Source organism: Amphiura filiformis, chromosome 20, assembly GCF_039555335.1.
Source record: "Amphiura filiformis chromosome 20, Afil_fr2py, whole genome shotgun sequence".
Taxonomy (NCBI): Eukaryota; Metazoa; Echinodermata; class Ophiuroidea; order Amphilepidida; family Amphiuridae; genus Amphiura; species Amphiura filiformis.
In genome coordinates, this window is record NC_092647.1 from 58,109,741 (window position 1) to 58,124,379 (window position 14,639).

At 35.4% G+C, this 14,639-nt stretch overlaps 1 protein-coding gene across 3 annotated transcripts in view; it reads right to left on the reverse strand.

The window, feature by feature from the left end:
• Window positions 1-1,865: 1,865 nt before the first annotated feature.
• Window positions 1,866-14,639, reverse strand: part of LOC140142108 (glyoxylate/hydroxypyruvate reductase B-like) — a 33,498-nt gene continuing 20,724 nt past the window's right edge. For all 3 annotated transcript variants that reach the window (XM_072164068.1, XM_072164069.1, XM_072164070.1), the window contains exons 5-10: window positions 14,214-14,310; window positions 11,713-11,830; window positions 10,166-10,233; window positions 8,474-8,558; window positions 6,851-6,895; window positions 1,866-2,022 (exon numbers count right to left, since the gene is read on the reverse strand). In XM_072164068.1, coding sequence (XP_072020169.1) covers window positions 1,933-2,022; window positions 6,851-6,895; window positions 8,474-8,558; window positions 10,166-10,233; window positions 11,713-11,830; window positions 14,214-14,310 — 503 coding nt within the window. In that variant the 3' untranslated portion in view covers window positions 1,866-1,932. The remainder of the gene's footprint in view (window positions 2,023-6,850; window positions 6,896-8,473; window positions 8,559-10,165; window positions 10,234-11,712; window positions 11,831-14,213; window positions 14,311-14,639) is intronic.

Below are 14,639 nucleotides of genomic sequence, written 5' to 3' on the forward strand. Positions count from 1 at the left end.
AAGGAATTTATAATAATTAATATAAATTCACAAATTTAATTAAACGTCAGCTTAAGGGATCTAAAATGAGCGTTAATTGCGTTTTGACAGTATTTTTTGTGGCACATGAGAGCACCTCAGACCTATCGAATTGTATTCTGAATACTGAAGCATGTCTTTCTGATATCAAATAATTTTAATTTTTGAAAATCACAATATAATACAAATTTTATGACAAATTATAAAAATTTGATATTTTTCGAATTTTGATATATAACAGTCCTCGAAGTAAATTATATAAATCTAATGATATATTCTTAAAAAGTGTATGCAGGAGGAAAAGCCGACGGTCAATTGAAAATTTTGACCTTTCATATTGAAGATATGGATTTTTTTCCCCAAAAACCTAATTTTTTTTGGTGTTTTGGGAAAAAAATCCATATCTTCAATCTGAAAAGGTCAAAATTTTCAATTGATCGTCGGCTTTTCAACCCACCTACATACACTTTAAGTATAAATCATCAGATTTATAAAGTTTACTTCAAGTACTGTTAAATATCAAAATATCAATTTTAATGATTTGCCATAAAATGTGTATTAAATTGCGAATTTCAAAAATTCAAAATTATTTGATATCAGAATGACATTCTTCGTATTCAGAATGCAATTCGATATGTCTGATGTGCTCTAATGTCCCAAAATAAATACTCTCCAAACGTTCATACCCCAGCCCTTAAAAGGTCAATAAACTAACTTTGAAATAATTATATGACTGTTTACTAAATGTTATGTGAAAATGAAAGATGTCCATGACTTCAGGGCTGAATGAGCCCATAGGGAAGACAAAAACTGCCCTTTTCAAAAGTCACAAAGTTGGCCAATGCTTGTCACAAAAGTTGATTCATGGTTTGTCACTAATGCAAAACCCATGTGGACTGTGGTTGAGCGCAGTTTAAAATCCTCACCAAGTGAACATTCTTGATCATTCAGCCAAGCAAATCCCCATCTTGATGCAGAGCTCAGCACAGTGAGTGGTAAGATGGTCAGTCTCATTCCTTGTCCCAATACACCTTGCAGTTAATAAGCATAGGCCAACTTTGTGACTTTTGGAACGGGCATTTTTTGTCTTTAATTTGGGCTCACTCAGCCATGAAGTCATTGACATCTTTCATTTTCACACAACACTTAGCAAACAGTCATATAATTATTTCTCAGTTAGTTTTATTCCACGATGTTATGACGTAATTTTGAGAGGGGGACTTATTTCTTTTGATGTGTTTATGTTCGATAAGACAGTTTGAACTCAAAGTGAATATAAGATAAAGTGGCTTTAAAACCCCTTTCTAATTGCTAGATTCCTAATCATGGACAAATTGCAATCATGTTTAGCACCAATTATATTTGAAAGCTTAATTTCTTTTATGGATCATTTATTTTTTTAAGTGATCAAATGAAGTTTCAACAACTCTTCTTATACCTTAATACAGGAGGGAACCGTTGTTAATCTGTGATGAATCCATACTTTTTTAGCCCCGGGGTAAAATTTCTTCCCCCCCTCGGCCTGCCAAAAATTCTTTGCCCCCCCCCCTTACACATGCCAAATTTTTGGGATCCCAATTTGCAAACCTTGAATGGTCCAGATATATGTTGCGAGCGTAGTGCGCGAGCAGGAAAATTTGCATATTAAAGCGTGTCCATACTGTTTTCCTAAGCCTTTTTAGAACGTTTTATTTAAAAGGATCCCCATGAATGCGTGCCAAAAATCGCTTGCCCCCCCCCTCGGCTGGCCAAAAATTGCTTCCCCCCCCCCCTTTTTCGGTTCGCCAAAAAATTCTTACCCCCGCCCCCAATTTTACCTGCAGATTGTGAAATAAATCATAACAAATTAACAGAGTACATAAGATTAAGTGATGAAATCAAACATCACAAATTGCATTACAAATTCTGTTACTACTAGTAGCCTCTTGCCCAATCTTCTATCACATACTTCAGAGGTTTACCACTAATGTATCTTTGGTAGTTGTCTGCAAATGTTTCTGCGATCTGAAATTCAAAGTGTGATAAAAGATTATAATTTAAAGTTAAATCTCCCATGGTCCTTTACTCTCACATTGAATTAAGTTGTTATTGTTGCTACCGATATCACAGGCAAGGCTGCCCCATGTACCAGAACTCTTCTGTCACCATCCAGTTGGGCCTGTGATTCTAAATTGTTTCTAGTCTTATTACACATTCTTAGTCACTGGTAGTGGTCTATTACCCCGGGTCTATTACGTAGACACATAATCTGATTGGACAATCGCATGATTTTGGATGTCGTCTATCAGGCTGTAGATGACCCCACGTCATCATGAGTGTTGATAACGAGCAACACGCTCATAGGGGTGCTCATATGTATTGCATTGTATGCGTAGATGCAGTGCGGAATACTCGCACGCACTAGCAGAACGCGCAACAAAAGATGTTAAGTTGTAAACAAGTTTCGTTCATTTTAGAAAAAGGGAGTTTTATGACGGTAACTTAATTTTTGCTTAAAAAAATAGTTTACAGTTATTAAAATAATACTTAACTGACTAAGAATGAGAATAAACGATAGGAATATTTATTTTGACTATCCTCTACCATATAATAATAATACCAGCACTTATATAGCGCTATTACAAATTCAAGGAATATGAACATAGCACTTTACACAAAAAGAAAAGAGGAAAACAACAACAAAAAATCTTATGAGGTATATGATATCATATGATAGATGACAGGCAGGTCCAATATTTTGAGTAGCTGCCGGCGCAGACGGCATACTACTCAAAATATTGGACGATAATAAAAATAAAAATTCTCTAAGTTACTTGCCCACACATAAGAACTACTCGTAACTAGGGGTTGTGTCACCCAGGGGCAAGGTACAAAATGGCGCCCCAAACCTGTGAATGCCTCGATGGAAATATATTTTGCCCAAAATTATCAATTGTTGACCCAAAATTTGTTTGACTTTTCTTGTCACGCGACACATAAGGCAAAATTGACACTCACCAGCACTATACCAGAAACATTAGGGTTCTAAATGTTGCAAGGCAAATGCCTTACTGCTACATATCTGTGTGAGACCAGGGGTCCATTTCACTAAACTTTTAACCCTTCGTAACTCAAGTAACCACTTGTAAAGTTATGAATACCGAATACTAGATGTAACTTTACGAAGGGTCCCTGTAGTAAATCCCTATTACTTACTAAGGGTACCGTTCATAATTAAGTTTAGTGAAATGGAACTTACAACTCATCGTAAGTTACAAATGATTTCGCGACTTACGAAACATCGTAAAGTTTAGTGAAATGGACCCCTGGTGTACAAAAATCGACTTGCGAGACAATCCCCCGCTTGTTCTATGCATAAGAGTGCACACCAGTAAATACAAGTCTCCTACACCCTGGGAGGAAAAAATCAGTGTTTCAAATGAGGAAACGTGCAATACGACTTAATTAAATACATTAGAAAAGGCTTAAAACCCAATTATTAGGCCCTAATTCATATTTAATTCTCATTTAGGCCTGGGAAATAGTTTGTCTGTGAAAAATGAGCAGGATCTGACTTTTTATGACGATTTGGCTAAACTTTCAAAATGTGTTACATTTCAGAAACACCAAGCTATTCGTGAGGTGGCGTACGCTGTATGGGCTATAGGGTGATCTATTCGGCATTTTTCTGGGAAAAATGCTGGACTCCGTACATAATTTCTACAATAGATGTCTTCTTCTGACTTTCGACTTGCAGAAAGGGTAAGTTTTGAAGAACTGAGTCGCTCTGGAGTCTAGAAAATGATGTTTTCCCGGACCCTGTTTGTACACAAAGTCAATGGGGGCTATTTACTGGTGTGCACCCATAATATTGACTCATCAACCACAAAACATATGAATACTTTCAGATTAAACTATTGATGATATTTTATAAGTTTCACCGTAAAGCAACTATTTGAGGAGGAAACAGGAAAAGTTTCCAAACTCCTCTCAGAGTAAAAGATTTTCTTCAATCAAACCAAGTATAAAACTAGAGCGGTTCTCGGCTTTCGCGGTTCTCGGCATTCGCGGTTGTCGGTAGTGTGGGTTGGTCCGTATGTGACGTTTCTGTTCAGAACCTTGTGTGACCCTTCCCCCCCCCAGAAAAAAATCATCCGCCACCACTGGTTATAACAAGGGCCTTGTAAATGCAACTGGTGAGACAGAGCCTCGAATGACGTTTGTGTTTTCAGTCTGATTTCAGTTCCCTAACAGGTACAAAGTTCACGCATTATCATTAGGCCTACCAAGTATTGTATGTCCTATAATCTCTTATGTATGACATGGATCTTTACCATGATTGTGCAAGCCAAAAAAATATCATTTCAATACCCCAAACATGCGTTAAAAAAGACCATGTTTTACACATGCAACCTCAAGTTTAGACATATAATTTAATTTTCCTAAACCCTCATGCACGGGAAAAATCATGCCGCCACCATTGGTTATGACAAGGGCCTTTTAGGGTGCACACCAGTAAATAACCCCCACTGACTTTCTGTTCAGACAGGGGCCGGGAAAACACCTCAGTTCTTCAAAACTTCCCCTTTCTGCAAGCAGAAGGTCAGATGACGACATCCATTGTAAAAATTAATATTTGGATTTCAGGATTTTTTTTCCAGAAATATTGTAAAAAGTTCAACCTATAACCCATACAGCTAACGCCACCTCACAAACAGCTTGGTGTTTCTGAAATGTAACACATTTTGAAAGTCGTCATAAAAAGTCGGATCCTGCTAAATTTACACAGACAATCTAATTTACAGGCCTAAATGATGATTAGATATGAATCAGGGCCTAATAGTTGCCTTTTAAGCCTTTTCTAATGTATTACATTAAGTCATATTGCACATTTCCTCGTTTCAAATACTGTTTTTTTCCCTTCCAGGGTGTAGCTAGACTTCTCCGTACTCCACTTGCCAATTGTGCTTCTGGCTATTGCATTTAAGCTTAAAACTCTGATTATTATTTGTGCACAATTGATAGATTTTCACATCTAATCTTTTCAGTCACAGTACGCCCTCTGTTTGTTAGCTTCCCAAGTGGACTACTGACTTTGGATTGCGGATAACTTTTTAACACGGGATTCTATGGAGAGTTAGGCCAATTTCTGGCCTAACTAAAATTGGTCATGATGTAATGCATCTTTAAATTGCAAACATTAAATATCTTAGAGCAAATGAGCATTTAATAAGTTTTTGCAACAAATATTTTGCCCCTTCTTGTACGTTTTATCATTATTTTATCTTTTACTAATTTTTTTTTTTTTGGGACATGCTCGCTTATTTATTTTTATGTGTTCCTCTTATCATTTGTGAAGTATTTCTTTATTTTTGTTTTAGTACAAGTGATCACTGAGTATGTTTAACTGGGGAAATATCGGTAGATAGGGTGTTTTTTATTTCACCCTTGAGTATTATTTATAAGTGTATCAACATACATTTCACATGTCATGATTTTTCATTGTTTTATTTTAAAGCAATTCTTTATTGGGGTGCATGCTCTCATATATTAGGTGGGTTTTTTTCATGTTCCTCTTGTCATTCTTGATAGATGGCTGTTTATTTATGTCGCGTGTAAAGTATTTTTTTAATTTTTGTTCTAAGTGTATAATTATCATCACATGCTGTACGCTGTTTATTTATTTCGCCCTCATTTTCTTTACTTTTGTTTTTAGATCTTTATTTTTGTTTCTGTGAATATCATCCGAAAAGTAGGCCTTCTGCACATTATGATTTTTCCTTGCTTTATTTAACTCTTTACTGGGGTGCATGCTATCTGCTGGTTTTTTTCATGTTCCTCTTATCACTATTGACAAGATAGCACCTGCTGTACGCTGTTTATTTATTTAAGCCCTAAATTATTTCTTTACTTTTGTTTTTAGATTTTGAAGTTGATATCATGATATCACACGCTATGTTTTATACCAACCGCATTGTCTGGTTAAAGACAGTTCTTGTTTTAAATCCTGAATACAATGTCAACATTCAGTTCGTTCACCTCATAATGCGGTGCGATGTTATATAACTGTATATATTGCAGGGTTGCCAAACCCGCGATATAATAGGCCTAGGTCAATAGGATGAGTTTTGAAGATTTTCCTCGCGACAATTTTCTGTCCTATAGACACCAATTGATGGTTAAGAAAAATATTGTATGACTTCTCAACATTGGCTTACGCGACTTCTGGTAATTTTTTATCTCATAGAAACCAACGGTTGATAAAAAAAATATTGGGCGACTTTTCAATGATTTGACCCGCGGTTTGCCCTCATTTGTTTGGCAACCGTGGTCTGTGTTAAGTGAATATATTTCGGTGAAGAAAATAATTATCATAGACCATGTAGACAGAACGGACAATAGTCATAGGCGCTCTCCTCCATTTTGAGAAATATACTTTTACACACACACTACATTTATAATTAAAATGATCAGCCTTAAAGTTTTACCTTTTAGTGGGTTAAGCCAAACCTAAGTGGATGAAATATAAATCAACACTTCTGGCACTGATTGGTTTCCGTAGTTGTTATATGGAATACGAGCTGTCTGTAGCTACAAAATTGTCTGCATATCGGCTTTTGCCGGCCCTCTCTTTTTCGGCGTTTTTCTCATTAAATTAGGGTCCCGTTCAAATAAAAAATAAACTGGTGTCTAGATGTAATCACAGTTAACACACCAGGAAAATTATAGAATATACAACAACCTAGTTACACCTGTAGACTGCGAACAAACATGCACCTGGCCAGACCTGGCCGTAAAACAAAGTGTTCTCCCTACGGATACCCTTAAGGGTCACACAATAAGAGATACTTACTGAATAGTCCAATGTAAGCCCACCACAATGAGGTGTAATGATTACCTGCAGAAAGCAGAGCAGAAATAAAGTAAAGTCTCTGTGTTATTGTGACTTGTATCTTGAATTAGGAAGAACTGTTTGATCAACTTTTATTCAAAATTAATATTACCCCCTGTAAATGTTCACCTCACAGGGATGATAAATTTCAACCATGAAATTTATTTTCAAATTTCCTCCCTTAATTGCCTTATTCTAGTTTCATTTTATTCTTTTTTCATCCTTTTGTGGTCTGACTGTTTTACAGTTGATATTATTTATGCAGGGAATGTATTACACGAAACTTATCATCAATTAGCAATAAAACAAGTAAAATACACAATGATTTGGCTTTTTGGGTCCGAATGCACAAAACAAGTTAGACCAGGTATATATAATGTTAGACCTAGTCTAACCAAGGTTAGAATTAGGGAGGGATCCTTTCTTTTCATCCTTTCTTGTAGCAAAGTCCAAAGGTCATCTAATGTTAACATGATTAAGCTACCTGTATTTGCCCTTAACAGGATCTACAATAATATAGAATAAGGTATGTAAATACCAAAAACTTCCTTCTCCAGTACACTCTTAGAAAAAAGGGTGCCAATTAGAACCTTTTTTGTACCGTATATGGGACCCTAGCTTTTGAATCCTCAAAAAAGGTTCCAGGAAATACAGGAATCCTTTGGGGAACCCTTAAAGGTTCTATAGCGTGCATGAGCCTTCAAAAGTTCCACAGAGTGCCTTTTAAGGACCTTTAGTGGTTCCTTTGAGAACCATAAAGGGTTCCATATACGGGACAAGCGAAGAACCCTTTTAGCACCCTTTTTTCTAAGGGTGTAGACTAATCTCCGTTGTTAGACCATGTGTAAAGATAGACCCGGTCCAACTTGTTTTGTGCATACGGACCTTGTTATTTAACCACCCCATCCTTGTTGAGAGATGGCTTGCTTCTATAGGACAGGTTCAAAGTTCATTCAGCAACTCTATACTTATACCTTTGAACAGAGGCCAAACATTGTTAATTGGTTAATCCATACTTTTCCAGTAGCGTACATGCAAACGCAAGTTAACAAACTGAGTGTGCGTACGCATTACACGTGAGTTCATAAATTTGGAATGCCTGGTACTTGTGTGTTTTATTACTGATATCAACAGAGAAATCACTGATCTCCTTGCAAGGTTCAGTGGCAAGGACTAACTGACATTCCTCATGAAATAATAATTTGAATTATAAAACCTATAGCTTGTTTTCATTGTTAAAAGGGATTCAATCATGTTTCACCATTGTTCATCACCGTTCAACAACTCGCTGCCCTCGCGAAGCAAACCACAGGGACACATCTTTATTAAACAGTGATGAACAATGGTGAAACATGATTGAATCCCTGAATGAGTCCCTGAATCTGTTATAAGGTCAAATGTATAACAATGACATGAAGCCGATTTCCATCATTCTGCTGATTTTCATCACTCTGGCATGACATGTAATGGAGTGCTAATAAAGTCGAGGGTAGGTTTAGATAGATCAAGAGTTCTAATTTCATTCAAAATATTACAAACATAGATGAATGTTCAAGTAGAATTAGCATTTTGAACTTTTCTCACCTCTGGCATTGTCCATAGTAGACTGTCTTTAGGTAATGGCTCTTTTTCAAACACATCCAGCACAGCTTTTGATATCCAGCCATTCCTGTTAGAACACAAGAATAAAGATAATGTTGGAATTTATTTCACAATGCAACACCATAGTCATTTGATGTGCTTTAAAATCTATATTAGGAAGAGTCGGTTTTAGTAAAACAAGATCAAAGATTCCAGCTGAGGATTCCCACTTATGCATTAATCATGTTCTCATACAACATCATGAATATTTCCAAAAAATATACAAATTATATAATTTTCATATATTTTAATATATTTCATATATTTCATCATTAATCGACAAAAAAAAAAGAAACCCTGTTCTACTGGTGGGCGGACCTTTCAAGTAGGGTCGGTCAGTCGGCCCATTTTTTTTTTTTTTTTTTTAGGAAATGACCCAAAAAATCACCAAAATCTGTAAATAATTTGCAATTTGAGAAAATACAAAAAAAACATTTGTTTCTGAAATTTGGGTCAGCATTCATTTGTACAGGAAAAATAAATTCCTGATTTGTTCAAAATCTGGGTCGGTCGGGCCCGTAGAACAGGGTTTTTTTTTTTTCTTAGCCTTATGGTTATAAAAGTACCCCATCAGGTGAATTGAATGTACATAATATACACCACCATGAGACCAAACCTGGAATGGCTTATTATACTTTCTTTCAGCAGGTGTTGTAAGAAGCTAGGCATTTTGACTAAGGAAAATAGAATGTGGTACATGTAGCTCTTGCAGATAATCAGAAATTTTTCCATAAGTGAGAGCAAAATTGGTTATTTGTCACTATTTATTTTCTGTTATGGCCAAGAAGGAATTGATCAATTTTACACTTTTTTATTTCAGAATCTTAAAGTTGATATAAATTTTTTTTTTTAAATCAGCATTGTGTAGCCTGTTTGATGGGCAAATATGGGAAAAAAAACTTGATCAGTCCCACAATGCTTCTTGAATTCATGTCTTTATCTACATTGATGAGGTGAAATTTTTCCTGATAACAGAAAACATAAAACATTCCAAAGATGCTCTAGATGCAATCTATTACCACCTGGTGTTAAGCTGTAAATGAAATAGCACCACCAAGAGGGCAGTATTATCAATGGAAGCTTGGCAAATTCCCTAATTATTTCACCAATGAAATGTATGAAAGGGTATAATCCAGTGTATTAACAGCATTAGAATATTTCAGCACAAACTTGTATGTTTAATAACTATATGCAGACTATGAAGTGCTTAAATGCCCACTTGCAATTTACATTTGAAGCATTTTGATGCAAAAACAGTGAAAATCCAAAATTACCTTGTGTATTCTTTACAAGTATTAATATTTTGTTAGTTTATGTAATGAGATCCGTTGTGGCCCAGGGGAGCAGGGGCATAGGTGCATTCACCCCCCCTCTCCCATCTTGGGCTTTTTCTCCACCCTATCAATAAGAAACTTGACAATTTTCAACTTTTTAGGCCAAAATGAAAAAAATTAGGCAATTTCTATAGGCAACCTGTTACTGCATACGCGTGGTCTTGATACCTTTTGTATAAACGCAAAGGCACCCTTTTTCACATAATTCATTTTGGGCCTGGATTTTGGGCACTCTTTTAGCTTCTACTATATAAGTCTATTTGAAATAAAAAGATCATCTTTGTATTTTTATTCAACTTACTTGATTGCATTAATTATACTATCCTCAGTTGTCACATCACCACGACCTATATTGATGAACACTGGTTTCTGTAAGATTTCAAAATATGAAGAAAGAATATGTAATTCCACATACAGATAGTCTCAACTGGTCATGAGGCATAACGGGACAAGATAGTTGCAGGAATCATTGTAATTTAGCATTTTATGCACTGAAGAACTGTAATCAACCTGAATAATAATTAATCACTTTAATCACTTAGTGACACTTAGCAAATACCAGTGGCTGCACCAGGATTTTTTTCGGGGGCATGGGGGAAGTGAATTTCAGGGGTGGCAAAATTGCCATAAAAAGTGGAAATTTACGTAATTTTGGGGGTCTGTCTCAAAAGTGGGTGAGCCAAACTGGGGGCAAGATAAATATTTGGGGGGACAAATGCCTCCCTTGCTGCTGCCCTCCATAGCACTGCCACTGGAAAATATCCTATGAGAAAAATGAGGAAAGGACAACAGCTTAATTCTTACTCCTATAATTGAAGACAGAGATAAATAGACTAGATTGCATCTTCTAGGCATCAATTCCTGTATCAATGAATTATTGGGAGTTTATTCCCCTGATAAGAAATCAAACTTTTAGAATTGTTTCATCAAGACTGATTTATTTTATGGCATGTTTTGTGATTTCCCCCCATTGAAGGCAATGGTAAGTGTCCCCTTCATGTGCGAGTGCGCAAGATGGAACAGCCAAATCTTGGCATAGACAACCAATTGGATGCAGCGATCTATCGCGAGTGACTTTATGCTGACTGACAGAATGTTGCAGTTAAATGGAATTAGAAGCAGACAGGTGTGCTAATGATGGCTATTCCAGTTGAAAATCATACACCCCCTATAGATTTCAAATGGAGTCGCCCATTCAGGTAACCCCATTTGAAATTCACACTCCCTGTGTGGAAGATTAAAGTCATGTCCCCCATAGGTGTATGGCTGACTGGAGTAGCCTAATCCGGGAACCATTATCCACTTCCTGCTGTGGAACCCAGTGTGAAACCTGTCATTTTTGGCTGTAGAAATACAAAAGTGATGGTTGGTGCTTTTGCTAGAAACAAGGAGAACTGTTGCAACACTCCAACTTAAATAGACTAAAAGCAGGTGTCCAGTCATCAGGGGGGTAGTTCATTCGAAGATCACCAGCACGGTTATCGTCGGAGTCTAATTTCACCCTTCTTCAGATGAGCACTTCTGGTGTAGTTCTCTCTTGGAAGATGACAAAATTGGAAAAATCACCTTGTTGCAGTCTAACTAACAAACAAAATCAGCTTGTACTTAAGCCTATGAATAACAGCGCTTAAGCTACACTCTAGCATGTGCCACACCGTTGCAACGGTCCACCCGGGGTGATGTAAGGCAGCAGGCAGGACTAGTGTATAGCTATGAAAGTGTCGTTGAGGAATAGTCGTTTTACTCATTTACTCATTTACCTATCCCTAGTTTCCAGTATCAATAATGAATGAAAACCTTAAAAACACAGCAAAAAGAAATAAAGAATAATAATAATATGCAAGTTACCTTTTTACAGTGTGCTAGTGCATCGCCACTCAGAATACCTTTAGTCTTTGAAGTACTGGGTAATACATTGCACAGATAGTCACAGTTAGCTAGTATTTCTGGCAGCCCAGACACCAATCTGAAATTAAAATGTGCCTAATGTTACAATCAAGTTCTATCTTCACGCATATTTATGGATCAGGTAGAGATTCTCTGTTTTTTAATTTCCTCAGACTAGCAGTTTTGGCACTGGATATTTTTAAACTAAAAATAGTAAAAAATAATTTTTCCACATTAATTGACCTTATATCAAGAACTAACAGACCTGTTTCTTGCATGAAAGATAACAATATATGCACAGGGTTAGATGTGAGTCTCATCCAAATTGGGCCAAGGGGATTTGGAGCAGGAACAAGTTATGTGTTCCAGTTGCAAATATTAAAGTTGACTTGAAATACAGGCATAATGTGACCTAATGTTCATTTGATATTTGAGGCAAATTAAATTTGATTTTTAATTTTGTTATACTCTTTATGCAAAATGCTGAAATAATACTAGTATTAAATAACTGTAAGGAATGGTTTCTGTTCAATTTATACTTAGAGAATAAAGGTATTGTTTTTAGTGCATCTATCGTCTCATAACACGCAACATAATTATTTTAAGTAAATTTGCCTCCTTGTTTTACGCCAAAAATAATGATGTTGCATGTTATATGAGACAACAGATGCACTCCAGTGGCTAAAAACAATACATTTATTCTTTCTTAAACACTTCTTTTGACCTGACAAACACAATAAATTTAGCTGATTCCATTTAGGTGTAAGTTGGGACATGTGCAAACATTACAAATATGCCAAAAAATCAGGTTTGAATAAGATGAACTAATTTCATATTATAAGATCTTACATTATGGTTTTAAAGCCATTGTCAGTCACATAGGTACATGTTAAGGGGGTACTACACCCTTGCCCAATTTTGTGCCTATTTTTGTATTTTTCTCAAAAATTATAGCGCATTGGTAACAAGTAAGATATGTATATTATAGGGGCAAGGACTACGACTACTGCACTGGAAATTTTATTTCAGCACAGACGACAGTTGTGGAGTTACAATCAAAAATGAGGGAAAACCAATATTTGATCAATAAATCAATAACTACTTGCCTTGAGTTGCTGAATTTTCAGTGCAGTAGTTGTAGTCCTTGCCCTATTAGCTACTTGCACGGTTCGCCATTATGCACTATGTGCGGGAGAGCCTCGAACTGGCAGCATACATGAATGGGAATTGAACTAGTCATAACGTTCTGTGTAAGGTTACATAATTCTTCCTTTCATGTATGCTGCCAGTTCGAGGCTCTCCCGCACATAGTGCATAATGGCGGAACTGCAAGTAGCTAATAATATACATACATCGCACTTGTCACCAATGCGCTATAATTTTGATAAAAATGCAAAAATAGGCACAAAATTGGGCAGGGGTGTAGCACCCCCTAAAGCAGTTCAACATTGATCATACAATGACTTGGATCCCACAGCAAAGCTAAATAACAACACTTTGGAAAAACAAAATATACCTAAACAAAGTAGATGCTATAATTGTGTACAAATGACTAAGAAATGAACAAAAAATGCATTAAAGATAAAAATATATACAACCGCATTATATCTTTGTGGAATCATAATCAGCTTCCCTTTGTTCTACAGTGTAGGTTTTCTGTATTTTTTCAATTTTTAAACTAATGTGGTTCTTTTTTTAAACTCAGTGTTTGCATGTGGTTCTCTTCATATGTAACTGTACTAGGTGCAGACTTGGGGGGTAGGTCTACTTGGGGGGTAAGGGTAGCTTATTTTTGGTCTCCAGGTGGGATGGTCTTGGTGATATGCACCTGTTTGTCCCATTCTCTGCATTGGTATCAATTTGTATTTTAGACATGTTTATTATTGTATTCTTTTGTGAATGTATTTTGCTATTTTATATTTTAACTGTTCTTATTATATTGTGCAATCACCAGTGTATAGTTAAATAAATAAATAAATAAATAAATAAATAAATAAATAAATAAATAAATAAATAAATAAATAAATAAATAAATAAATAAATAAATAAATAAATAAATAAATAAATAAATAAATAAATAAATAAATAAATAAATAAATAAATAAATAAATAAATAAATAAATAATGAATGAATGAATGAATGAATGAATGAATGAATAAATAAATAAATAAATAAATAAATAAATAAATAAATAAATAAATAAATAAATAAATAAATAAATAAATAAATAAATAATGAATGAATGAATGAATGAATGAATGAATGAATGAATGAATAAATAAATAAATAAATAAATAAATAAATAAATAAATAAATAAATAAATAAATAAATAAACAAACAAACAAACAAACAAACAAACAAACAAACAAACAAACACACAAATAAATAAATTATAATTAATTAATTAATTTTAAACAAAATACCTGCATGCTTTAATATGAATGCGCTATAACTACATACCTATATTCATCAATATTAGATGACCTTTGATCTTTTGGTAAATCTCGATTAACCAATCCCCATGTCTTCATTCCAAAAGTTTTCACAACTCTGGCAACTAAAACAAAATGAGACAATAATTGCAATGATTCAAAATGGAAAAACAGTATGTGGCATAAGGCCAATGAACATAGGCGTAGATCCCAGTGGGGGGATGGGGGGATTTATCCCCCCCCAATATCAGGGGGGGGATGGTCCATACAATCATCCCCCCAATGTTGACGCCTGTATGTGGGTTTCTGACCAAATTAACCTCATATTTGGCCATTTTAGCCCCAAAAGTGCAAATTTTTTCGGGCTTCCCGCGAATTTATTCCATTCTTGCACCATATTTCAACAGTTTAGCTTCAAAATGCCAAAATTTTTCACGCACTTCGCGCGCATTTG